The 27,140-nt window shown below is 38.5% G+C and overlaps 4 protein-coding genes across 8 annotated transcripts in view; 2 read left to right on the top strand and 2 right to left on the bottom strand.

Annotated features, from left to right (window-relative positions):
• The window catches only part of LOC127415336 (hemicentin-2-like), a 10,709-nt gene extending 3,125 nt beyond the window's left edge, over positions 1–7,584 (bottom strand). The window contains exons 1-3 of the mRNA XM_051654072.1: positions 7,571–7,584; positions 6,314–6,433; positions 3,851–3,977 (exon numbers count right to left, since the gene is read on the bottom strand). Of these exons, the coding sequence (XP_051510032.1) occupies positions 3,851–3,930 (80 nt within the window). The 5' untranslated portion in view covers positions 3,931–3,977; positions 6,314–6,433; positions 7,571–7,584. The remainder of the gene's footprint in view (positions 1–3,850; positions 3,978–6,313; positions 6,434–7,570) is intronic.
• Positions 1–11,823, top strand: part of LOC127415326 (glycosyltransferase family 92 protein F13G3.3-like) — a 17,411-nt gene extending 5,588 nt beyond the window's left edge. The window contains exons 1-2 of one of the 3 annotated variants that reach the window (XR_007892933.1): positions 6,848–7,265; positions 7,502–7,639. Coding sequence is in view for 2 of the 3 variants with exons in the window: in XM_051654048.1 (XP_051510008.1) it covers positions 10,242–11,525 (1,284 nt within the window). In the remaining variant the exon portion in view is untranslated. Of the gene's footprint in view, positions 1–6,847; positions 7,266–7,501; positions 7,640–10,227 lie in introns of those variants that run through there. The other 2 variants (XM_051654049.1, XM_051654048.1) reach the window with 2 other exon arrangements.
• LOC127415324 (glycosyltransferase family 92 protein F13G3.3-like) lies at positions 9,756–27,140 on the top strand. Of its 3 annotated transcripts, none has more exons than XM_051654046.1 (2): positions 9,756–9,941; positions 25,544–27,140. In XM_051654046.1, exon 2 carries the CDS (start codon positions 25,558–25,560, stop codon positions 26,839–26,841), a length of 1,284 nt encoding a protein of 427 aa, XP_051510006.1. In that variant the 5' UTR covers positions 9,756–9,941; positions 25,544–25,557; the 3' UTR covers positions 26,842–27,140. The 3 variants fall into 3 exon arrangements, with proteins under 3 accessions (XP_051510006.1, XP_051510007.1, XP_051510005.1); XM_051654047.1 differs by lacking the exon at positions 9,756–9,941 and adding an exon at positions 22,488–22,589; XM_051654045.1 differs by lacking the exon at positions 9,756–9,941 and adding an exon at positions 25,077–25,257.
• LOC127415337 (hemicentin-2-like) lies at positions 13,078–22,900 on the bottom strand. Its single transcript, XM_051654073.1, has 4 exons — positions 22,887–22,900; positions 21,638–21,757; positions 19,196–19,322; positions 13,078–14,985 (listed from the first exon to the last, which is right to left on the bottom strand). Exons 3-4 carry the CDS (start codon positions 19,273–19,275, stop codon positions 14,607–14,609), a joined length of 459 nt encoding a protein of 152 aa, XP_051510033.1. The 5' UTR covers positions 19,276–19,322; positions 21,638–21,757; positions 22,887–22,900; the 3' UTR covers positions 13,078–14,606.

The raw sequence follows: 27,140 nt of genomic DNA, 5'->3' as shown, positions 1-27,140 counted from the left end.
ATTCATTGCAATGTGTATTAAATCTCTTAAACCCTTATAAACTCTACACAAAAATAAATTGGCCGGCAGGCTGTGGCTATCCACTTTGGATATGGAATTCACATGGTTCGCTTCAGGGCGTCAAGTGCCGCTTTCTACTCCACATGAAAAGCACTGCTGACAGTGGCTGCGTCCGGAATAGCATGCTACCCATACTACTCCAATTGCTTCTGTCATATCTATGTAGAACAGAAATAGTAAGACTAGTATGGTTGTATGCAATTCTTAAAACAACCAATGTCTTGTTTTGCTGTTAGCGCTGGCACTGCCCAGTGCCCACGTAATGATACTTTCTTACAAATTGTCTGCTAACCATTAACTGACAGTTGAAAGCTCAGCGGCAACGGATACAAAGTTACAATTATATGAACATTTAAAATGGAGCATCGACAGACCCTCTATGGGAGAACTCCAACAAGCTCACTCATCAGTGCCAAATATCGTGTTCAGCTTGTAGGTGATAGTTAAGATTTGACATGCTTCTGTGATAAAATTACGACAAACAAAAGGACACAAAGTACTTTATTTTTCTCACAAGTTCCATCTGGGTTTGTTTTGTAAGAGGTCCTTTCTCCATCTCTTAATCATTGAAACAGAATCGCTGTTGTGTGTTTCTGGTGTGTACAGTGTAATGACCCTGGCGAACACATTGCAAAGGTTCCGCCCTATTCCAACCAGTGTTCAGCACTCACATGGAGCTGAATAAAGTGTCAGAATCTAATGTAAAAATTGCATTAATCGTGATTAAGAACAATTAACCACTTGCATTAGCAGGTTATTTTTGACAGCTCTGATATATACGTATCTATTACAATTTTAAAGGTTTAAGACCTAAAAAATTTAAGGTTTAAGTAAAGTTTTAAGACCCTTAAAATTTACATTTAAAAATGTTAAATGCTTGTCCAGTCAAATTTCTCCCTAATTTCTTCTGCAACTGACTAGCATGTAGCAAAGCATTGTTCATGGCTGCCACAAAACTAAAGCCTATTGGCTATTTTTTTAAAAAGGGAAAATACAATTTTTAGAAGAATATTTCAGCTCTGTAGGTCCATACAATGCAAGTGAATGGTGACCAGACTTTAAGCTAAAAAAATAACAAAAAAAACAAACACATAAAGGCAGTATAAAAGTTATCCACATGACCCCAGTGGTTAAATCTATATATTCAGAAGCAATATAATATGTCTGGGTGAGAAACAGATCAATATTTAAAGACTTTTTTACTATAAATCTAAACTATAAAAACCAATTTTACTTTTACATTCAGAAAGGTAAAGTGGAGATTTATTGTAAAAAAGGATTGAAAATGTATCTGTTTCTCACCCAAAGTCATAGCATTGCTTCATGTACATGTACTGAACCACTGGAGTCGTATGGATTACTTTTATGCTGCCATTATGTGATTTTTGGACCTTCAAAGTTATGGTCACCATTCACTTGAATTGTAAGGACCTACAGAGCTGAAATATCAGAAAGTCATACACATCTGGGATGGCATTAGGGTGAGTAAATGATGAAAGAATATAATTTTTTGCGTGAACTATCCCTTTAACTTTTTTCTCTCGACCATAAATGGGACTAAATCTTCTCTCAACACATTTATTAAATGGCAGCGCTCTTCTTAATCTTGACATTTAATCTTCTGTTTTGAACATTAACATTTTTGAGATTTATTCCATCAAAACCGGTGTCATTGGAACATAGTGGTTCGTGACACTTTGTTATGTTTATAATTAAGAGTTTTCATGTCTGTTTGTTAATGGGGAATTTGCGGACACAGTAACGTATTCAGATTTATTGAGTAAAAAAATATTCTTTTTATTTTGAAGTGAAAAGGTAAAGTCTGACCCTTGGGGTAAAATGCCCCCTCAGAATTGGGGCAGAAGGCCTCCAGTGGCACATTGTTGCTGGTGTTTTTAATATTATTTAATGTATTAATTATTATAATTCAAGAGGTAACTGTTTTGTAATTCCATGTACATTTCAAACATCTTCACTAATCATTAAAACCTATTGACAAGTTGAGTGGAATTCAATCTGAATTCACAGAATTAATATTATGACATCGCTTCAGTTAAAAGTATAGGTGTCAAAATATGTATATATTAATAGTCATGTACATTATATTATTCATAGAATAAGGTTACCTTAGAGATTAATCTGTTTTTTATTTGTCTGTCATTATTCAGTCATTCAATTATGCAACTTATTTGTAAAAAATACACTATAGCATAGAATATATGAGTTAGTGATGTACATTATTTGACAAAAATATATTTTTTATCCCCTTTTCTCCCCAATTTTGGAATGCCCAATTCCCACTACTTACTAGGTCGTCGTGGTGGCGTGGTTACTCACAGGACAAGTTTCAGGTGCCTCCGCTTCTGAGACATTAATCCGCACATCTTATCCCTTGGCTTGCTGTGCATGACACCGCGGAGACTCAAAGCACGTGGAGGCTCATGCTACTATCTGCGATCCACGCACAACTTACCACGCACCCTACTGAGAGCTAGAACCACTTAATCGCGACCATGAGGAGGTTACCCCATGTGACTCTACCCTCCCTAGCAACCGGGCCAATTTGGTTGCTTAGGGGACCTGGCTGGAGTCACTCAGCACACCCTGGATTCGAACTTGCGACTCCAGGGGTGGTAGTCAGCGTCAATACTCACTGAGCTACCCAGGCCCCTCACAAAAATACATTATTCAAAATTATATCAGATGTATATTATAAATTCTGTAAAAATCAGATGACAACTGGGAACAAGGCTCATCTTCTAAGATTGCCCCCTTTCAGGATAAAAAAATTAAATAAAAATTCTCTGACAACTAAATCATATTTACACTGATGAGCCACAACATTAAAACCACCTGCCTAATATTTTGTAGGTCCCCCTCATGCTGCCAAAACAGCGCCAACCCGCATCTCAGAATAGCATTCTGAGATACTATTCTTCTCACCACAGTTGTACAGAGCGATTATCTGAGTTACCATAGACTTTGTCAGTTCGAACCAGTCTGGCCATTCTCTGTTGTGCTCTCTCATCAACAAGGCATTTTCATCCACAGAACTGCCCCTCACTGGATGTTTTTTTCTTTTTGGCACCATTTGGAGTAAATTCTAGAGACTGTTGTGCGTGAAAATCCCAGGAGATCAGCAGTTACAAAAATACTCAAACCAGCCCCTCTGGCACCAACAATCATCCATGCTATTATCTAATCAGCCAATCGGCAGCAGTGCAGTGCATAAAATCATGCAGATACAGGTCAGGAGCTTCAGCTAATGTTCACATCAACCATCAGAATGGGGAAAAATGTGATCAATAATTTGGACCGCGGCATGACTGTTGGTGCCAGGCGGGCTGGTTTGAGTATTTCTTTTACTGCTGATCTCCAACTCAGAATGGTGCCAAAAACAAAAAACATCCAGTGAGGGGCAGTTCTGCGGATGGAAACGTCTTGATGATGAGAGAGTTCAGAGGAGAATGGAGAAACTGACAAAGTCTACGGTAACTCAGATAACCGCTCTGTACAATTGTGGTGAAAAGAATATCATCTCAGAATGCTATTCTGAGATGCGGGTTGGCGCTGTTTTAGCGGCACAAAGGGGACCTACACTATATTAGGCAGGTGGTTTTAATTTTATGGCTGATCGGTTTATTTCCTGTGATAATATATTGGGTGATGCGTCATCATCCTGTTCATGCGAAACCTATATCTAAATATGTTGCAATTTTAAAATAAATTGACATTGTTCTTAAAGGGGCCATCTTCCCCCATCTTTCTCTACATTACAAATGGATCTTACCCTGGGCTGTGTCCTCTGTGGTAGCTGGCTAGGCAGGGTATGTCAAGACACTGGTAACCCCCTCGTGTGTTAAAGCACATTTGATTTGATCCACACTGGACTCCTTGTACAGTACAATCATCAACGTCTACAAGAAAATGTGATTTTCAGACTTTTTTAACATGAAAAAGTATTTATCAACAGGAGTATGTATCTGAGCTTTTGGCAGCAAGCCCCAGTCACACTAGACTTCATGCTCCATTCACTCCTATTTAAACGAATCCGAACGCGGGAGACCGGAAAATCCAAGAAATACTGTGTTCCGCAGTGGACGAAAGTTTGGTGAACTCTGACCTGCGAATCCAGATGACTAGAGGACACGTGACCAATAGAAGATCAAAACATCACACACTGACCTCTTGGCTCAATACAAAGAAATATATTTCAAAGATTCGAAGATTTTTTATTGATGCAGGAAAGTAAGTAGACAATATCCGTATTTATATAATATATATATACACTGATGAGCAAAACATTATGACCACTCACAGGTGAATATGAATAACATTGATCATCTCCTAACAAGGCCACATGTCAAGGTCTGGTTAGATTAGATGTTAAGCGAACAATCAGTTCTCGTAGTCAACGTGTTGAATGCAGGAGAAATGGGCAGGAGTAAAGACCTGAGCGACTTTGACAAGGGCCAAATTGTTATGGCAAGACGACTGGGTCAGAGCAGTGGTGAGTACCTACTGACAGTGGTCTGAGAAGGGACAAGCCACAAACCAGTGACAGGGTGTTGGGCGCCCAAGGCTCAGTGAGGGCTACGAAGGCTATCCCGTCTTGTCCGAACCGACAGAAGGTCTATTGTGCCAAAAGTCACAGAAAATTTGAATGATGGTTATGGGAGGAATGTGTCACAACACACAGTGCATCGCACCCTGCTGCGTATGGGGCTGCGTAGCCGCAGACCGGTCAGAGTGCCCATGGTGACCACTGTCCACGGGCGAAAGTTGGAACTAGTCCTTGGAGCAGCGGAAGAAGTTCGCCTGGTCCGATGCGTCTCATTTTCTTTTACATCACGTGGACGGCCATGTACGTGTGCGCCGTTTACCTGGGGAAGTGATGGCACCAGGATGCACTGTGGGAAGACAACAAGCCGGTGGAGGGAGTGTGATGCTTTGGGCAATGTTCTGCTGGGAAACCCGGGGTCCGGCCATTCACGTGGACGTCAATTTGACACGTGCCACCTACCTAAAGATCGTTGCAGACCAGGTACACCCCTTCATGGCAATGGTATTCCCTGATGGCAGTGGCCTCTTTCAGCAGGATAATGCACCCTGTCACACCGGAGACATTTTTGGGAATGGTTTGAGGAACATGATGAAGAGTTCATGGTGTTGCCCTGGCCTCCAAATTCCCCAGATCTCAATCCGATTGAGCATCTGTGGGATGTGCTGGACCAACAAGTCCAATCCATGGTGGCTCCACCTCGCAACTTACAGGACTTGAAGGACCTGCTGCTAATGTTTTGGTGCCAGATACCACAGGACTCATTCAGGGGTCTTGTAGAGTCCATGCCTCGGCGGGTCGGCGCTGTTTTGCGGCACGCAGAGGACCAACAGCATATTAGGCAGGTGGTCATAATGTTTTGGATCATCAGTGTGTATAATACATACATACATACACCCACACACACACATACATACACACATACACTACAGGTCAAAAGTTTTGAAACACTCATTCTTTATTATAATTGTTTTCCTTCACATTTTAGAATAATAGTAAAGTCATCAAAACTATGGAACAACATAAATGGAACTATGGGAATTGTGTTGTGACTAAACAAAATCCAAAATAAATCAAAACTGTGTTATATTTTAGCATCTTCAAAGTAGTCACCCTTTGCCTAGAATTTTCAGACATGTACTCTTGTCATTTTCTCAACTTACTTCTTGAGGTATCACCCTGGGATGCTTTTTAAACAGTATTGAAGGAGTTCCCATCTATGTTGGGCACTTATTGGCTGTTTTTCTTTATTATTTGGTCCAAGTCATCAATTTCAAAAACGTTTTAGTTTTTAAATGAAAATAAATTTAAATAAATTTTAGTTTTATAATGAAATTAATATGGTGCCACAATTATATTTTTGTCTACAAAACTAATTTCAAACATTTAAGAATACGCCTTCAGATCAAAAGATTTTTAAGATAATGAGAAACATTTCAGTCAAGTGTTTCAAAACTTTTGACCGGTAGTGTGTGTGTGTGTGTGTATATACTGTATATATATATATATATATATATATATATATAAAAAATATTTGTTATTTGTGTTGTATTATTTACTAAATCCAGAAGCCCTCCCGCATGACATCATATTCTTGTCCTTTCCGTTGTCTGAAAAAGTTTTGCGTGCTCAAAGACTAGTGTGACCGCCTGTTTATCAATAACTGTAGTATAAAATGTAGAGAAGATTCACCTTTGCAGGTTCGGCCGTTGGATGATAGTTGGTAACCTGGAGGGCAGGTGCACTGGTAGCTTCCTATAGTGTTTTTGCACTCATGTTGGCAAGGCTTTCTAAAGGCACACTCATCGATATCTTTAAAGAAGAAAAAGAATGTTTTGTTGAAATGTTAGTTAAGCTTAAACAACAGATTTGAATGTAATTCTTTGGGCTGTCAATCAATTTAAAAACATGACCCCAAATGATTATACTACATATTGTGGCAGCATTGAATAGACATTACAAAAAAGTGATTTTAGATGTCAGTATTTTGTTTGTTTTATTTCAGTATCATTGAACATAACCCTATCACTGGCCTGCAGTCCTTAGCAATTCATTTTACAATTGAGTTTGTCAATCTCTCTGAGGTACGCTTATGTGCATTCACACTGAATGCATTCTTGCATTCCATCTGCACTCTTTTTTTAATTGTTAGTCTGTTGACATGCAGAGGATCCTTGGCTGTTGTGTCACGTCTTGCTGTATTATCAGAGTCCTGTGTAAGTGGGTTCTTGCTTATTCTGTGCTTGCTCTTGTGGTTTAGGTGTGAGCTATTGCTGGAGACATGCAAAAACATGCTTTGCATTTAGGTGATTCAAAGTCATATTGCTCCAATGGTTGGAAAGAAAACGGAGTCCTGTGTAAGTGGGTTCTTGCTTATTCTGTGCTTGCTCTTGTGGTTTAGGTGTGAGCTATTGCTGGAGACATGCAAAAACATGCTTTGCATTTAGGTGATTCAAAGTCATATTGCTCCAATGGTTGGAAAGAAAACGGAGTCCTGTGTAAGTGGGTTCTTGCTTATTCTGTGCTTGCTCTTGTGGTTTAGGTGTGAGCTATTGCTGGAGACATGCAAAAACATGCTTTGCATTTAGGTGATTCAAAGTCATATTGCACAGATGGTTGGAAAGAAAACGGATCTTTACCAAATGTACGTATGGGTCAGTTGCCATGATTACATTTTCTATCATATTCTTTTTATAATTCATTGTACTAAATTGTTGTGTTAATTTTAACAACCCTAGTTATTAAATTATATATATATATATATATATATATATATATATATATATATATATATATATATATATATATATACACACATATATATATACACACACACAGTATGTATTCTGTACACAATTATATATAATTATCTTTCACCAGCAAATATTACAACAACAGCACATGCAGGCCTAATGGCATGAAGCTACAAGACAGTTTAATGTTACACACCTACGCAAGTGCCATCCTTGCTAGTATACCCAACTGGGCATTCATGCCTGGGACGACGTGAAGATCCTAAGTGCTCTGGATGAACTGAGAGGCGAGTGAGGTAGGGTCGCTCTAGGGTAGAGACAAGCTGGGGGCGCAGCCTGGCTTGTATCCGGATACTATTGGTAAAGAGTTCCCTCTCTCAAGCCCAGCACAAGAGCGACCATCACCCAGGAGGACAGTTCCAGGTGGGCACAGGCAGCGAAAACTGCCCGGAACATTACGGCACTGAAAAGCACAAGGGCTGGGCACTTGCGCGCACTCATCAATATCTGCAATGCAAAAAATAACATCCATAACTTTTTTTTACTTGACCGAAGTGGAGCTTAGTTATACAGTTTTACATATTTCATTTGTTAGTAGTTTACATATTACATTTTCACCATGCCCTTCAAAGGCATGTCAGTCAACCAGTCAATCACGGGTGAGACAGGTGTGATTTGTCAGGACACCTATTTTAATCATATCTGCCAGGTAGTAAGGAAGAGATATTGAATGTCTCATAATTTCTTTTAATTAAATATTACCTTATCGTTTACAAATATCAGAGACCCCAGTTATTGAACTAATTTAAATTCACCAAGAAAACACTTAGACCTAAACATTAACGAGTCCTTTTATTACTTTCTGCAATCAAAGCAACTGCAAGCTTTTTTCTCTCTTCCAAATACATGTTTTCAATGTTTATTGTGCACACCTCCCACTTTTTTACATGGTAAACTCGTAAAATCGCCCCTCTGTGACGCTTTCTGCAACTCTTGTCACGTGGAGGGCAATGCGACGCTTGACGCTGGCGTTGAACGGAGCGTTGACGCCTTGACTCAGCTCATGTGAAATGCGCTTTACAATGACAAAGAACATTATTGAAACTCAAAATTATTATTATTTGTCTATTATTGTGGTCTTTTCTGATAAAAGCCATGCTCAGCAATTTAAATAGGCTGCTGTAGGAAAATAATACCATAGATTTGAAGTCAGTAGATTTGTAGCCATGCAAGTTTTCATAAAAGAGAAGGTAAGGACATTATTGAAACTCACTATTATTTGAGTATTATTGTCTTTTTGGATGAAAAATAATGCTCAAACTGAAGGAAGACTAGATCTGCTTTGTTCCTTCAATGCTTAAACACTATAAAGTCTCTTGGTAGATTTCGGTCATGAATGACTCAAAATGATTCACTGACTCACTCATAGCACATAAGATGCTCATTTGTCGCCACCTAGTGACATTTCCAGAAGGGGTCACTGAACTAATCAAGCAAGCCTCACCAAAATACTCTTTATTTTGCAGCTAATTCTGCACAATTGTAAACTTGAATAAACTTGAATCACAAAAATAGCTGGAATTGGTGTTTTTAAGCTTCTTCTTTAAAAAAGAAATATCCCCAGAATTTATTTTTGTGGACCAGTGATTTGTTTACCCTCATGAATTTGCATCCCTGTAATTTGTTGTGGCATTGCAAGAACAAATCTACAAATTAGAAAAGAAGCAAATTTGTTGTTTTTACTACCCATTTAGTGCTCTTGCCACCTGTGACCTCACACAGCGTAGCCTACCTATGTGATTTATTTTATTTTATTTGTATTTATTTTTTATGTATTTTTTTGCATAGCCGAATTTCAAGCATTACAAGTAAACACGCTACTAAGACGGACAAAAAACATGGACAAGTTCTTGAAAAGGCAAAATATTGAGGATGGTTAGCCTGTGTGGGATAGTGGTGTGCCGTAGAATTTTTTAGTCGTTAAAAGCCTGCTCTAGCCTATATGGTAAGAATTAGATGCATCCAAAATAACACTTCGGATACATACCACACAGTATGACAATTTCATATAAAAGAAAACCCTTTTAAATTAAAACTTTTATATGAATTAGTCTTTTATATTCTCGGATCCATACTGATCATATTTTTTTATATTTCTCAGCCACCAATGAGGTACAGTAAATACAAGCTAGACACATATTAGAGTATATTTGCATAAATATGAACACAAATTTGTGTTTTCTCTTGCAATGTATTTCATTTGTTTTAACCATATAAAACCTGCACCACTGTTTAATGGCAGGTTCCACTGTGACGGCCTAGCCCATATAGTGTGACTACATTTCCTGCTTTTAAATAAATGTGTGAAAAGGCTTAGTCGTTGTATGCAAATAACCCTGGTGGAAAAAAACGGCCCCGACTACACCATTGTTGATAACGAAACTAAGGGAGCTGTTCCAAGACAAGAGGACATTTTGTTAGTTGCCATTAAAAAGGACAGCGTTTCCTATCTACAAACCAATCTCATGCAAAAATCCATCTTCTCATATAGTCTATCCGTACCAAAGGTAGGCTACTGTTTGCTTGTTTTTGATAGCTTAGTATAACTAAATATGCTCATAGGATACTATATTTCATGTTATTTTAGTATTTATTTAAGTTGAATAATCACTGCCATAAGGGTCCGTTGACATTCAACGCGTTTTTGCGCCTTTGAGCTTTACGCCACGTCTCTCTTTTTTTGGTTTTCAGTATCTCGTGCTGGAGCGCCGTGTTTTTTAGACGCCACCTCAGGTTAAAAAGAACGATAGTTTTGGCACATTTTTTGAAATGTCTCTGTTCTTTTCTCTACAGGCATAAAAAGGAGGATGGAAAAGAAATGTCTAGCAATAATATCTATTGTCACCATTATTGGCATATTGATATGGGCTCACATGGACACACATCCTTATTACATAATTACAGCAGCATTCAGTAAATCACGGAAGTCATGTTCAATAACGCCCATCAGAGACTCAAAGCACTTTATGGTGTCTGCGTTTATCGACCACAGATTGGACAGGACCATTCGAGTCATCAGCATAATCAACAGAGACAGTCTTCAGCCACTTTACTGTGTCTACTGCAACATTGAAAATGACTGTAAAATTGTTAGCACAGATGTCCAAATACACAGTGACAGTTTTGGTTTCGCTTTTCATGTCTCAGATGTGATTTGTAAAGATAAGCACTTGCAAAATGCAATTCATGTTCTCATCTCAACTGATAAAGATTCAGCCACCCTCAACATGGAATATCTGCCAATAAAAAATCGAGTGATAAGTGAGACCTTTAAATTTAACTTCACTGTTTGCATCTCCAGCCTTTTTGGCAACTACAATAATGTACTGCAGTTTGCGCAAACTATTGAGATGTACAAGCTTCTGGGCATACAGCGAGTGGTAATCTATAACACTAGTTGTGGACCAGACCTGGAAAAGCTCCTACAGCACTATGAAAGAGAGGGAATACTGGAGATTGTATCATGGCCTATCAATCAATTTCTTAACCCATCCTCAGGTTGGAACTTCAAAGAACACAAGGGTGATCTCCACTATTACGGCCAGTTGACAACACTCAATGAGTGCATATACAGGCACATGTATCAATCCAAGTATGTTCTCCTCAATGATATTGATGAGATCATCATGCCATACAAGCATGCCAATTTGCCTTCTCTTATGGAGGACCTTCAGTCTGCACACCCCAATGTAGGTGTGTTCCTTATTAAGAACCACATATTCCCCAAAACACAGTTTGAGGACAGTAGAAAGTACAAAAGATCAGAATGGAATGATATTCCTGGTGTCAATATCATGGAGCACATTTACAGAGAACCTGATCGAAAGAATGTTTACAATCCCACAAAGATGATTGTTGACCCACGGAAGGTGGAGCAAACCTCAGTGCATGTCCCCTTGAAAAGCATTGGAGGTAATTACCTTGTACCTTTTAATGTGTGCACAATTGTACATGTAAGAGATCCACTGCAGGGGCATCTTACAAAAAAAGAACTGATTGTGGACACAAGAGTGTGGGACTTCGAGCAAGAACTGGTACCAAATGTTGACCAGACTTTGAAACTTTCAGATGTGTTAAGACCTCACAGTTGACATTTTTATAATGCAATTTTGTAATAATAAATTACAGTTTTTCTCAATCGATTTTATACATTTCACCTAACTATAGTCAGTGCTCTCAAAACTATTCACACAGACGATGATACAGACACTCTGTTTTGCAGAACAATTCTATTTCACTGTATAATAAAGCAATGTACTCTTTTCTGATAATGTATTTACTAAAATGAAATCCTTAAATCAAAACTATAGATGTGTTTTGTACTCTACTACTGAAATAACACGTTTAACATACAAATCCACAATAAAGACCTTTTTCCATTTGTTCATTACATTTCTTGTTGTTGCTGCTCTTCCTCTGTAATAAAAAATAAATAAAAAATAGCAGTCTTGCAATATTGTATGGACCTACGTAAGACAGCACTGTGAGCACACATAGTACAGTAATTGTGGACATTGATTGTGGCATCCAGACTGTAACGGGTTCAGGGTGGGCAAGGAGGAGGCGGGAACCGGCAGAACAGTCAACATACTGTAACTTTAATGACGAAACTGAACTTAAAACAACATAAAAACAAACACGCACAAACACACACACACACACACACCGGCCGCGTGTTTCTCTCTCTCGAACTGGCATCTCCGGCTCTCTTTTATCTCTCTCTCGTGCACCCTCACGGCCCGGCCACGCCCTCCTCCCCATCACACAGACCAATGCCATTCCCCCCTCTTCTTTTTGTTAAGATTGAAGTCACTGTACATTTGTTTACATTAGGCCGAACACTGTTTGTCTCAGAGAGACCGTGATTCAATACATGATCAATTAGAGGGACTCTCAGATAATTTGAGATAATCAGATAATCTTTACTCTTTCACCCTGCTTTACCCATTCTACCTCTTCTCAGTTTGCACCTCTTCTTCATTTTGTAATTCCTCATTGTTTGTTTGCTCTGAATTTTCATATTTGACAACTTTTATAGATGGAAGTCTTGATAGTTGTGTGAAACATTTAGTAAATTGCATGTTCTTTGCTGTGTGCATTACTAACACAGCAGATATCAATATGAACGGATTTGGCAACCTGACGTGCATTTGAATATATGACTTTAATTTGGTCGTCTATGTTAACTGTTTTGAAAGAATGAATCTTGGAGCAAAGAAATTTGTGTGAAATGTTTCAAGAAAATTATGAAAATCAAAAATAACATTTGCAATCTGTTTAGCACCACTACAAAGTGTTCAGATGGCTATGTTAATTGTTTTGAGAGCAGTGACCTGAGTATGGAGAAATGTGTAAAATCGATCGATAAAAACGGTATCTTAAACTGTAATTTTTTTCTTGCAATAGTGCAATAATAAAAAGTCCAAATACCACATTTTAAGACCAAAATAGTGGAGATGCATCTTTCAGGAAATGTATTTTTTGTTTCCATGCTGTTATTATGATCCTCAGCTTGGATTCTAAGGCTTCACAAAGTAGGCCTATAAGAATGCCCAATTCCCAATATGCTCTAGGTCCTCATGGTGGCATTGTGACTCGCCTCAATCCGGGTGGTGGAGGAAAATCTCAGCTGCCTGAGACCGTCAATCCACGCATCTTATCACGTGGCTTGTTGAGCGTGTTACCGTGGAGACGTAGCGCATGTGGAGGCTTCACATTATTCTCCGCGGCATCCATGCACAACTCACCACTCGCCCTCACCAAGAGGTAGAGCAACATTATAGCGACCACGAGGAGGTTAATCCAACGTGACTCTACCCACCCTAGCAACCAGGCCAACTGGTTGCTTAGGAAGCCTGACTGGAGTCACTCAGCATGCCATGGATTTGAACTTGTGACTCCAGGTGTGGTAGTCAGGATCTTTGCTTGGTGAGCTACCCAGGCCCCCATGAACTGGGATATTAACACAGGCACACAGAAAATAATCCACACAACCGCACCGCACTAGTTTTTATGTTACATCACTTCCTCATACTCTTTTCCAATAGTAAATGCAGCATGTACAGTTTCTGAACATTCTGTCATTCACACCCTGATGACTTTCTTTCTGTTAACTTCAGTCACCAGTCACATTCATTGCATCATTTTTCATACAATGAAAGTGAATGGTGACTGAAGCTAACATTCCGCCTAACATTTTTTGTGTTCAAAAAAAGAAAGTCCTACAGGTTTGAAGCAACTTGCAAAGCAAAAGGTGTGTGCTAGATTAAATATGAAAAAAATATTAAGACATTTGTAATAATCTACATTTCATTTTCAAGGAGTCATAAACAGTCAAAGCACAACCATATCTTTTGTTCACATACACATGCTTGCAGTGGCACACACACACACACAAACACACACACACACACACACACACACACTGAGATTACACTCAATGTACATGAATATATCAATACAACATAAGAATATTGCAAAAATTACATGTCATTAATTTTAAATTAAGGTAGAATTTGCTGGTGATCAGTTCATGTTGAAACTTTCTAAAACTGAAGCCTCATCAAAAAGCGAAGAAAAAAAAAAGTTATCTGGCCCCATATTAGGAACCATCTGTTTCCGTTTTTTGAATGTTTTTTATTTTTTTTATTATTCTTTTTATTTTTTTAATGTTTAGGGTTCATTGTTTTTCCAAAATATGTACTACTGAGTGGATCCTGAAAATGTCTATTGAAGCACCAAAAATAGTTGCACTACAGAAAAAGAAAAAGAAAAAAAAAACAGCCCAGGCAAGACAGATTTAACAAAATACTACAATACTTTCAAAGAGTAAAAGGTGCAGGGTATTTATTACCTTAATGATAATTCAATAAACCAACATTCTGAAAAAATGAGTGACAGTATTGTAATCCAAAGACTTTACGATTTGGACATGATACAATATGCCATTGATAGGTCTTGGCTTTGAATGTTTGTCCAAACACACACTTTGATGTTGCACTCTGCCATAGTTAACATTCATAGTTAGTGTTGTCTGTCCAACTACAAGAGGGCACATAAATAGGTGGCAATTAAGTTAATTTACTAATGCTTCTCCTATGGCCCAAAAAGCAACAGTACATACAGGGCTGTTCTCCGAGGTTTGTGGCCCCTTTGCAGTCTTGAATGAATACTCAGTAGGGGTATTTGGAAATGGAGATATAGATTATAAAAATACTCTGGTAGATTATGCGCCCCTGGCCTGACAGAGTAGTGGCTTGTACCCGAAGTCGCACCAGGCCAGGCAGATCTAAAGGCATTACAGTGAAGATAATGCCTCTTCCTGCTTCATCTTTGATCCCAAATGGCCTCTCTCCAGTGTCTCCTCCTTGCTCCAGGACAGTGAAGGATGTGTGGCCTTGGAGAACGCCAGACTCAGAGAAAGCTGACAAACGGGCCACATTGTGGTGAGCAGGTATACCTCGCGGAAGAGTGAGGAGCTTGTACTGGAGAAGAGGAGGAGAGCTAACGGTGGCACAGTCCAGTCTGGGAGTGCAAGGTCTGTAGCAGGTACTGTGGTCAGAGCATGAGAGCAGATATATATTACAGATGTGTAAAAGTTTTGGCTGTTTGATATAAATTAGTGCTGTCAGTTGATTTAAATTTGTAATCATGATTAATCATGACACTTATTTTTCATAGTTAATCGTGATTAATCAGATTTTGAGAATATATATACACACTTTGTTTTCCTGTCAAAAGGCATTTATTTCCTTCTTAGGAAACAAAACAAAATGTAACAATGTTTTATTAATATTTTCCAAAGTCTTACACAGTATAAAGATAGAAATGCTCTAAATAGCACCAATGCAAGTAACATTAAACAAGTGGGAGGTTGACTAATTTAAAGAACTGGTCCCCATAGGTTGCATATTCATTGCAATGTGTATTAAATCTCTTAAACCCTTATAAACTCTACACAAAAATAAATTGGCCGGCAGGCTGTGGCTATCCACTTTGGATATGGAATTCACATGGTTCGCTTCAGGGCGTCAAGTGCCGCTTTCTACTCCACATGAAAAGCACTGCTGACAGTGGCTGCGTCCGGAATAGCATGCTACCCATACTACTCCAATTGCTTCTGTCATATCTATGTAGAACAGAAATAGTAAGACTAGTATGGTTGTATGCAATTCTTAAAACAACCAATGTCTTGTTTTGCTGTTAGCGCTGGCACTGCCCAGTGCCCACGTAATGATACTTTCTTACAAATTGTCTGCTAACCATTAACTGACAGTTGAAAGCTCAGCGGCAACGGATACAAAGTTACAATTATATGAACATTTAAAATGGAGCATCGACAGACCCTCTATGGGAGAACTCCAACAAGCTCACTCATCAGTGCCAAATATCGTGTTCAGCTTGTAGGTGATAGTTAAGATTTGACATGCTTCTGTGATAAAATTACGACAAACAAAAGGACACAAAGTACTTTATTTTTCTCACAAGTTCCATCTGGGTTTGTTTTGTAAGAGGTCCTTTCTCCATCTCTTAATCATTGAAACAGAATCGCTGTTGTGTGTTTCTGGTGTGTACAGTGTAATGACCCTGGCGAACACATTGCAAAGGTTCCGCCCTATTCCAACCAGTGTTCAGCACTCACATGGAGCTGAATAAAGTGTCAGAATCTAATGTAAAAATTGCATTAATCGTGATTAAGAACAATTAACCACTTGCATTAGCAGGTTATTTTTGACAGCTCTGATATATACGTATCTATTACAATTTTAAAGGTTTAAGACCTAAAAAATTTAAGGTTTAAGTAAAGTTTTAAGACCCTTAAAATTTACATTTAAAAATGTTAAATGCTTGTCCAGTCAAATTTCTCCCTAATTTCTTCTGCAACTGACTAGCATGTAGCAAAGCATTGTTCATGGCTGCCACAAAACTAAAGCCTATTGGCTATTTTTTTAAAAAGGGAAAATACAATTTTTAGAAGAATATTTCAGCTCTGTAGGTCCATACAATGCAAGTGAATGGTGACCAGACTTTAAGCTAAAAAAATAACAAAAAAAACAAACACATAAAGGCAGTATAAAAGTTATCCACATGACCCCAGTGGTTAAATCTATATATTCAGAAGCAATATAATATGTCTGGGTGAGAAACAGATCAATATTTAAAGACTTTTTTACTATAAATCTAAACTATAAAAACCAATTTTACTTTTACATTCAGAAAGGTAAAGTGGAGATTTATTGTAAAAAAGGATTGAAAATGTATCTGTTTCTCACCCAAAGTCATAGCATTGCTTCATGTACATGTACTGAACCACTGGAGTCGTATGGATTACTTTTATGCTGCCATTATGTGATTTTTGGACCTTCAAAGTTATGGTCACCATTCACTTGAATTGTAAGGACCTACAGAGCTGAAATATCAGAAAGTCATACACATCTGGGATGGCATTAGGGTGAGTAAATGATGAAAGAATATAATTTTTTGCGTGAACTATCCCTTTAACTTTTTTCTCTCGACCATAAATGGGACTAAATCTTCTCTCAACACATTTATTAAATGGCAGCACTCTTCTTAATCTTGACATTTAATCTTCTGTTTTGAACATTAACATTTTTGAGATTTATTCCATCAAAACAGGTGTCATTGGAACATAGTGGTTCGTGACACTTTGTTATGTTTATAATTAAGAGTTTTCATGTCTGTTTGTTAATGGGGAATTTGCGGACACAGTAACGTATTCAGATTTATTGAGTAAAAAAATATTCTTTTTATTTTGAAGTGAAAAGGTAAAGTCTGACCCTTGGGGTAAAATGCCCCCTCAGAATTGGGGCAGAAGGCCTCCAGTGGCACATTGTTGCTGGTGTTTTTAATATTATTTAATGTATTAATTATTATAATTCAAGAGGTAACTGTTTTGTAATTCCATGTACATTTCAAACATCTTCACTAATCATTAAAACCTATTGACAAGTTGAGTGGAATTCAATCTGAATTCACAGAATTAATATTATGACATCGCTTCAGTTAAAAGTATAGGTGTCAAAATATGTATATATTAATAGTCATGTACATTATATTATTCATAGAATAAGGTTACCTTAGAGATTAATCTGTTTTTTTATTTGTCTGTCATTATTCAGTCATTCAATTATGCAACTTATTTGTAAAAAATACACTATAGCATAGAATATATGAGTTAGTGATGTACATTATTTGACAAAAATATATTTTTTATCCCCTTTTCTCCCCAATTTTGGAATGCCCAATTCCCACTACTTACTAGGTCGTCGTGGTGGCGTGGTTACTCACAGGACAAGTTTCAGGTGCCTCCGCTTCTGAGACATTAATCCGCACATCTTATCCCTTGGCTTGCTGTGCATGACACCGCGGAGACTCAAAGCACGTGGAGGCTCATGCTACTATCTGCGATCCACGCACAACTTACCACGCACCCTACTGAGAGCTAGAACCACTTAATCGCGACCATGAGGAGGTTACCCCATGTGACTCTACCCTCCCTAGCAACCGGGCCAATTTGGTTGCTTAGGGGACCTGGCTGGAGTCACTCAGCACACCCTGGATTCGAACTTGCGACTCCAGGGGTGGTAGTCAGCGTCAATACTCACTGAGCTACCCAGGCCCCTCACAAAAATACATTATTCAAAATTATATCAGATGTATATTATAAATTCTGTAAAAATCAGATGACAACTGGGAACAAGGCTCATCTTCTAAGATTGCCCCCTTTCAGGATAAAAAAATTAAATAAAAATTCTCTGACAACTAAATCATATTTACACTGATGAGCCACAACATTAAAACCACCTGCCTAATATTTTGTAGGTCCCCCTCATGCTGCCAAAACAGCGCCAACCCGCATCTCAGAATAGCATTCTGAGATACTATTCTTCTCACCACAGTTGTACAGAGCGATTATCTGAGTTACCATAGACTTTGTCAGTTCGAACCAGTCTGGCCATTCTCTGTTGTGCTCTCTCATCAACAAGGCATTTTCATCCACAGAACTGCCCCTCACTGGATGTTTTTTTCTTTTTGGCACCATTTGGAGTAAATTCTAGAGACTGTTGTGCGTGAAAATCCCAGGAGATCAGCAGTTACAAAAATACTCAAACCAGCCCCTCTGGCACCAACAATCATCCATGCTATTATCTAATCAGCCAATCGGCAGCAGTGCAGTGCATAAAATCATGCAGATACAGGTCAGGAGCTTCAGCTAATGTTCACATCAACCATCAGAATGGGGAAAAATGTGATCAATAATTTGGACCGCGGCATGACTGTTGGTGCCAGGCGGGCTGGTTTGAGTATTTCTTTTACTGCTGATCTCCAACTCAGAATGGTGCCAAAAACAAAAAACATCCAGTGAGGGGCAGTTCTGCGGATGGAAACGTCTTGATGATGAGAGAGTTCAGAGGAGAATGGAGAAACTGACAAAGTCTACGGTAACTCAGATAACCGCTCTGTACAATTGTGGTGAAAAGAATATCATCTCAGAATGCTATTCTGAGATGCGGGTTGGCGCTGTTTTAGCGGCACAAAGGGGACCTACACTATATTAGGCAGGTGGTTTTAATTTTATGGCTGATCGGTTTATTTCCTGTGATAATATATTGGGTGATGCGTCATCATCCTGTTCATGCGAAACCTATATCTAAATATGTTGCAATTTTAAAATAAATTGACATTGTTCTTAAAGGGGCCATCTTCCCCCATCTTTCTCTACATTACAAATGGATCTTACCCTGGGCTGTGTCCTCTGTGGTAGCTGGCTAGGCAGGGTATGTCAAGACACTGGTAACCCCCTCGTGTGTTAAAGCACATTTGATTTGATCCACACTGGACTCCTTGTACAGTACAATCATCAACGTCTACAAGAAAATGTGATTTTCAGACTTTTTTAACATGAAAAAGTATTTATCAACAGGAGTATGTATCTGAGCTTTTGGCAGCAAGCCCCAGTCACACTAGACTTCATGCTCCATTCACTCCTATTTAAACGAATCCGAACGCGGGAGACCGGAAAATCCAAGAAATACTGTGTTCCGCAGTGGACGAAAGTTTGGTGAACTCTGACCTGCGAATCCAGATGACTAGAGGACACGTGACCAATAGAAGATCAAAACATCACACACTGACCTCTTGGCTCAATACAAAGAAATATATTTCAAAGATTCGAAGATTTTTTATTGATGCAGGAAAGTAAGTAGACAATATCCGTATTTATATAATATATATATACACTGATGAGCAAAACATTATGACCACTCACAGGTGAATATGAATAACATTGATCATCTCCTAACAAGGCCACATGTCAAGGTCTGGTTAGATTAGATGTTAAGCGAACAATCAGTTCTCGTAGTCAACGTGTTGAATGCAGGAGAAATGGGCAGGAGTAAAGACCTGAGCGACTTTGACAAGGGCCAAATTGTTATGGCAAGACGACTGGGTCAGAGCAGTGGTGAGTACCTACTGACAGTGGTCTGAGAAGGGACAAGCCACAAACCAGTGACAGGGTGTTGGGCGCCCAAGGCTCAGTGAGGGCTACGAAGGCTATCCCGTCTTGTCCGAACCGACAGAAGGTCTATTGTGCCAAAAGTCACAGAAAATTTGAATGATGGTTATGGGAGGAATGTGTCACAACACACAGTGCATCGCACCCTGCTGCGTATGGGGCTGCGTAGCCGCAGACCGGTCAGAGTGCCCATGGTGACCACTGTCCACGGGCGAAAGTTGGAACTAGTCCTTGGAGCAGCGGAAGAAGTTCGCCTGGTCCGATGCGTCTCATTTTCTTTTACATCACGTGGACGGCCATGTACGTGTGCGCCGTTTACCTGGGGAAGTGATGGCACCAGGATGCACTGTGGGAAGACAACAAGCCGGTGGAGGGAGTGTGATGCTTTGGGCAATGTTCTGCTGGGAAACCCGGGGTCCGGCCATTCACGTGGACGTCAATTTGACACGTGCCACCTACCTAAAGATCGTTGCAGACCAGGTACACCCCTTCATGGCAATGGTATTCCCTGATGGCAGTGGCCTCTTTCAGCAGGATAATGCACCCTGTCACACCGGAGACATTTTTGGGAATGGTTTGAGGAACATGATGAAGAGTTCATGGTGTTGCCCTGGCCTCCAAATTCCCCAGATCTCAATCCGATTGAGCATCTGTGGGATGTGCTGGACCAACAAGTCCAATCCATGGTGGCTCCACCTCGCAACTTACAGGACTTGAAGGACCTGCTGCTAATGTTTTGGTGCCAGATACCACAGGACTCATTCAGGGGTCTTGTAGAGTCCATGCCTCGGCGGGTCGGCGCTGTTTTGCGGCACGCAGAGGACCAACAGCATATTAGGCAGGTGGTCATAATGTTTTGGATCATCAGTGTGTATAATACATACATACATACACACATACACTACCGGTCAAAGGTTTTGAAACACTCATTCTTTATTATAATGTTTTTTCCTTCACATTTTAGAATAATAGTAAAGTCATCAAAACTATGGAACAACATAAATGGAACTATGGGAATTGTGTTGTGACTAAACAAAATCCAAAATAAATCAAAACTGTGTTATATTTTAGCATCTTCAAAGTAGTCACCCTTTGCCTAGAATTTTCAGACATGTACTCTTGTCATTTTCTCAACTTACTTCTTGAGGTATCACCCTGGGATGCTTTTTAAACAGTATTGAAGGAGTTCCCATCTATGTTGGGCACTTATTGGCTGTTTTTCTTTATTATTTGGTCCAAGTCATCAATTTCAAAAACGTTTTAGTTTTTAAATGAAAATAAATTTAAATAAATTTTAGTTTTATAATGAAATTAATATGGTGCCACAATTATATTTTTGTCTACAAAACTAATTTCAAACATTTAAGAATACGCCTTCAGATCAAAAGATTTTTAAGATAATGAGAAACATTTCAGTCAAGTGTTTCAAAACTTTTGACCGGTAGTGTGTGTGTGTGTGTGTATATACTGTATATATATATATATATATATATATATATATAAAAAATATTTGTTATTTGTGTTGTATTATTTACTAAATCCAGAAGCCCTCCCGCATGACATCATATTCTTGTCCTTTCCGTTGTCTGAAAAAGTTTTGCGTGCTCAAAGACTAGTGTGACCGCCTGTTTATCAATAACTGTAGTATAAAATGTAGAGAAGATTCACCTTTGCAGGTTCGGCCGTTGGATGATAGTTGGTAACCTGGAGGGCAGGTGCACTGGTAGCTTCCTATAGTGTTTTTGCACTCATGTTGGCAAGGCTTTCTAAAGGCACACTCATCGATATCTTTGAAGAAGAAAAAGAATGTTTTGTTGAAATGTTAGTTAAGCTTAAACAACAGATTTGAATGTAATTCTTTGGGCTGTCAATCAATTTAAAAACATGACCCCAAATGATTATACTACATATTGTGGCAGCATTGAATAGACATTACAAAAAAGTGATTTTAGATGTCAATATTTTGTTTGTTTTATTTCAGTATCATTGAACATAACCCTATCACTGGCCTGCAGTCCTTAGCAATTCATTTTACAATTGAGTTTGTCAATCTCTCTGAGGTACGCTTATGTGCATTCACACTGAATGCATTCTTGCATTCCATCTGCACTCTTTTTTTAATTGTTAGTCTGTTGATATGCAGAGGATCCTTGGCTGTTGTGTCACATCTTGCTGTATTATCAGAGTCCTGTGTAAGTGGGTTCTTGCTTATTCTGTGCTTGCTCTTGTGGTTTAGGTGTGAGCTATTGCTGGAGACATGCAAAAACATGCTTTGCATTTAGGTGATTCAAAGTCATATTGCTCCAATGGTTGGAAAGAAAACGGAGTCCTGTGTAAGTGGGTTCTTGCTTATTCTGTGCTTGCTCTTGTGGTTTAGGTGTGAGCTATTGCTGGAGACATGCAAAAACATGCTTTGCATTTAGGTGATTCAAAGTCATATTGCTCCAATGGTTGGAAAGAAAACGGAGTCCTGTGTAAGTGGGTTCTTGCTTATTCTGTGCTTGCTCTTGTGGTTTAGGTGTGAGCTATTGCTGGAGACATGCAAAAACATGCTTTGCATTTAGGTGATTCAAAGTCATATTGCACAGATGGTTGGAAAGAAAACGGATCTTTACCAAATGTACGTATGGGTCAGTTGCCATGATTACATTTTCTATCATATTCTTTTTATAATTCATTGTACTAAATTGTTGTGTTAATTTTAACAACCCTAGTTATTAAATTATATATATATATATATATATATATATATATATATATATATATATATATATATATACACACATATATATATACACACACACAGTATGTATTCTGTACACAATTATATATAATTATCTTTCACCAGCAAATATTACAACAACAGCACATGCAGGCCTAATGGCATGAAGCTACAAGACAGTTTAATGTTACACACCTACGCAAGTGCCATCCTTGCTAGTATACCCAACTGGGCATTCATGCCTGGGACGACGTGAAGATCCTAAGTGCTCTGGATGAACTGAGAGGCGAGTGAGGTAGGGTCGCTCTAGGGTAGAGACAAGCTGGGGGCGCAGCCTGGCTTGTATCCGGATACTATTGGTAAAGAGTTCCCTCTCTCAAGCCCAGCACAAGAGCGACCATCACCCAGGAGGACAGTTCCAGGTGGGCACAGGCAGCGAAAACTGCCCGGAACATTACGGCACTGAAAAGCACAAGGGCTGGGCACTTGCGCGCACTCATCAATATCTGCAATGCAAAAAATAACATCCATAACTTTTTTTTACTTGACCGAAGTGGAGCTTAGTTATACAGTTTTACATATTTCATTTGTTAGTAGTTTACATATTACATTTTCACCATGCCCTTCAAAGGCATGTCAGTCAACCAGTCAATCACGGGTGAGACAGGTGTGATTTGTCAGGACACCTATTTTAATCATATCTGCCAGGTAGTAAGGAAGAGATATTGAATGTCTCATAATTTCTTTTAATTAAATATTACCTTATCGTTTACAAATATCAGAGACCCCAGTTATTGAACTAATTTAAATTCACCAAGAAAACACTTAGACCTAAACATTAACGAGTCCTTTTATTACTTTCTGCAATCAAAGCAACTGCAAGCTTTTTTCTCTCTTCCAAATACATGTTTTCAATGTTTATTGTGCACACCTCCCACTTTTTTACATGGTAAACTCGTAAAATCGCCCCTCTGTGACGCTTTCTGCAACTCTTGTCACGTGGAGGGCAATGCGACGCTTGACGCTGGCGTTGAACGGAGCGTTGACGCCTTGACTCAGCTCATGTGAAATGCGCTTTACAATGACAAAGAACATTATTGAAACTCAAAATTATTATTATTTGTCTATTATTGTGGTCTTTTCTGATAAAAGCCATGCTCAGCAATTTAAATAGGCTGCTGTAGGAAAATAATACCATAGATTTGAAGTCAGTAGATTTGTAGCCATGCAAGTTTTCATAAAAGAGAAGGTAAGGACATTATTGAAACTCACTATTATTTGAGTATTATTGTCTTTTTGGATGAAAAATAATGCTCAAACTGAAGGAAGACTAGATCTGCTTTGTTCCTTCAATGCTTAAACACTATAAAGTCTCTTGGTAGATTTCGGTCATGAATGACTCAAAATGATTCACTGACTCACTCATAGCACATAAGATGCTCATTTGTCGCCACCTAGTGACATTTCCAGAAGGGGTCACTGAACTAATCAAGCAAGCCTCACCAAAATACTCTTTATTTTGCAGCTAATTCTGCACAATTGTAAACTTGAATAAACTTGAATCACAAAAATAGCTGGAATTGGTGTTTTTAAGCTTCTTCTTTAAAAAGAAATATCCCCAGAATTTATTTTTGTGGACCAGTGATTTGTTTACCCTCATGAATTTGCATCCCTGTAATTTGTTGTGGCATTGCAAGAACAAATCTACAAATTAGAAAAGAAGCAAATTTGTTGTTTTTCACTACCCATTTAGTGCTCTTGCCACCTGTGACCTCACACAGCGTAGCCTACCTATGTGATTTATTTTATTTTATTTGTATTTATTTTTTATGTATTTTTTTGCATAGCCGAATTTCAAGCATTACAAGTAAACACGCTACTAAGACGGACAAAAAACATGGACAAGTTCTTGAAAAGGCAAAATATTGAGGATGGTTAGCCTGTGTGGGATAGTGGTGTGCCGTAGAATTTTTTAGTCGTTAAAAGCCTGCTCTAGCCTATATGGTAAGAATTAGATGCATCCAAAATAACACTTCGGATACATACCACACAGTATGACAATTTCATATAAAAGAAAACCCTTTTAAATTAAAACTTTTATATGAATTAGTCTTTTATATTCTCGGATCCATACTGATCATATTTTTTTATATTTCTCAGCCACCAATGAGGTACAGTAAATACAAGCTAGACACATATTAGAGTATATTTGCATAAATATGAACACAAATTTGTGTTTTCTCTTGCAATGTATTTCATTTGTTTTAACCATATAAAACCTGCACCACTGTTTAATGGCAGGTTCCACTGTGACGGCCTAGCCCATATAGTGTGACTACATTTCCTGCTTTTAAATAAATGTGTGAAAAGGCTTAGTCGTTGTATGCAAATAACCCTGGTGGAAAAAAACGGCCCCGACTACACCATTGTTGATAACGAAACTAAGGGAGCTGTTCCAAGACAAGAGGACATTTTGTTAGTTGCCATTAAAAAGGACAGCGTTTCCTATCTACAAACCAATCTCATGCAAAAATCCATCTTCTCATATAGTCTATCCGTACCAAAGGTAGGCTACTGTTTGCTTGTTTTTGATAGCTTAGTATAACTAAATATGCTCATAGGATACTATATTTCATGTTATTTTAGTATTTATTTAAGTTGAATAATCACTGCCATAAGGGTCCGTTGACATTCAACGCGTTTTTGCGCCTTTGAGCTTTACGCCACGTCTCTCTTTTTTTGGTTTTCAGTATCTCGTGCTGGAGCGCCGTGTTTTTTAGACGCCACCTCAGGTTAAAAAGAACGATAGTTTTGGCACATTTTTTGAAATGTCTCTGTTCTTTTCTCTACAGGCATAAAAAGGAGGATGGAAAAGAAATGTCTAGCAATAATATCTATTGTCACCATTATTGGCATATTGATATGGGCTCACATGGACACACATCCTTATTACATAATTACAGCAGCATTCAGTAAATCACGGAAGTCATGTTCAATAACGCCCATCAGAGACTCAAAGCACTTTATGGTGTCTGCGTTTATCGACCACAGATTGGACAGGACCATTCGAGTCATCAGCATAATCAACAGAGACAGTCTTCAGCCACTTTACTGTGTCTACTGCAACATTGAAAATGACTGTAAAATTGTTAGCACAGATGTCCAAATACACAGTGACAGTTTTGGTTTCGCTTTTCATGTCTCAGATGTGATTTGTAAAGATAAGCACTTGCAAAATGCAATTCATGTTCTCATCTCAACTGATAAAGATTCAGCCACCCTCAACATGGAATATCTGCCAATAAAAAATCGAGTGATAAGTGAGACCTTTAAATTTAACTTCACTGTTTGCATCTCCAGCCTTTTTGGCAACTACAATAATGTACTGCAGTTTGCGCAAACTATTGAGATGTACAAGCTTCTGGGCATACAGCGAGTGGTAATCTATAACACTAGTTGTGGACCAGACCTGGAAAAGCTCCTACAGCACTATGAAAGAGAGGGAATACTGGAGATTGTATCATGGCCTATCAATCAATTTCTTAACCCATCCTCAGGTTGGAACTTCAAAGAACACAAGGGTGATCTCCACTATTACGGCCAGTTGACAACACTCAATGAGTGCATATACAGGCACATGTATCAATCCAAGTATGTTCTCCTCAATGATATTGATGAGATCATCATGCCATACAAGCATGCCAATTTGCCTTCTCTTATGGAGGACCTTCAGTCTGCACACCCCAATGTAGGTGTGTTCCTTATTAAGAACCACATATTCCCCAAAACACAGTTTGAGGACAGTAGAAAGTACAAAAGATCAGAATGGAATGATATTCCTGGTGTCAATATCATGGAGCACATTTACAGAGAACCTGATCGAAAGAATGTTTACAATCCCACAAAGATGATTGTTGACCCACGGAAGGTGGAGCAAACCTCAGTGCATGTCCCCTTGAAAAGCATTGGAGGTAATTACCTTGTACCTTTTAATGTGTGCAGAATTGTACATGTAAGAGATCCACTGCAGGGGCATCTTACAAAAAAAGAACTGATTGTGGACACAAGAGTGTGGGACTTCGAGCAAGAACTGGTACCAAATGTTGACCAGACTTTGAAACTTTCAGATGTGTTAAGACCTCACAGTTGACATTTTTATAATGCAATTTTGTAATAATAAATTACAGTTTTTCTCAATCGATTTTATACATTTCACCTAACTATAGTCAGTGCTCTCAAAACTATTCACACAGACGATGATACAGACACTCTGTTTTGCAGAACAATTCTATTTCACTGTATAATAAAGCAATGTACTCTTTTCTGATAATGCATTTACTAAAATGAAATCCTTAAATCAAAACTATAGATGTGTTTTGTACTCTACTACTGAAATAACACGTTTAACATACAAATCCACAATAAAGACCTTTTTCCATTTGTTCATTA

Source organism: Myxocyprinus asiaticus, chromosome 24, assembly GCF_019703515.2.
Source record: "Myxocyprinus asiaticus isolate MX2 ecotype Aquarium Trade chromosome 24, UBuf_Myxa_2, whole genome shotgun sequence".
In the NCBI taxonomy this organism is placed as follows: Eukaryota; Metazoa; Chordata; class Actinopteri; order Cypriniformes; family Catostomidae; genus Myxocyprinus; species Myxocyprinus asiaticus.
This window is presented reverse-complemented; position numbering and strand designations above follow the sequence as displayed.

What these genes read in the sequence shown, in the direction of transcription:
- LOC127415337 (XM_051654073.1), bottom strand. Translation starts at nt 19,275, where the DNA reads ATGTGCTTTAACACACGAGGGGGTTACCAGTGTCTTGACATACCCTGC. An exon ending in CACAGAGGACACAGCCCAGG is followed by an intron (nt 14,986 to 19,195) that starts GTAAGATCCATT and finishes CTCTGACCACAG; the next exon opens with TACCTGCTACAGACCTTGCA.
- LOC127415324 (XM_051654046.1), top strand. Translation starts at nt 25,558, where the DNA reads ATGGAAAAGAAATGTCTAGCAATAATATCTATTGTCACCATTATTGGC.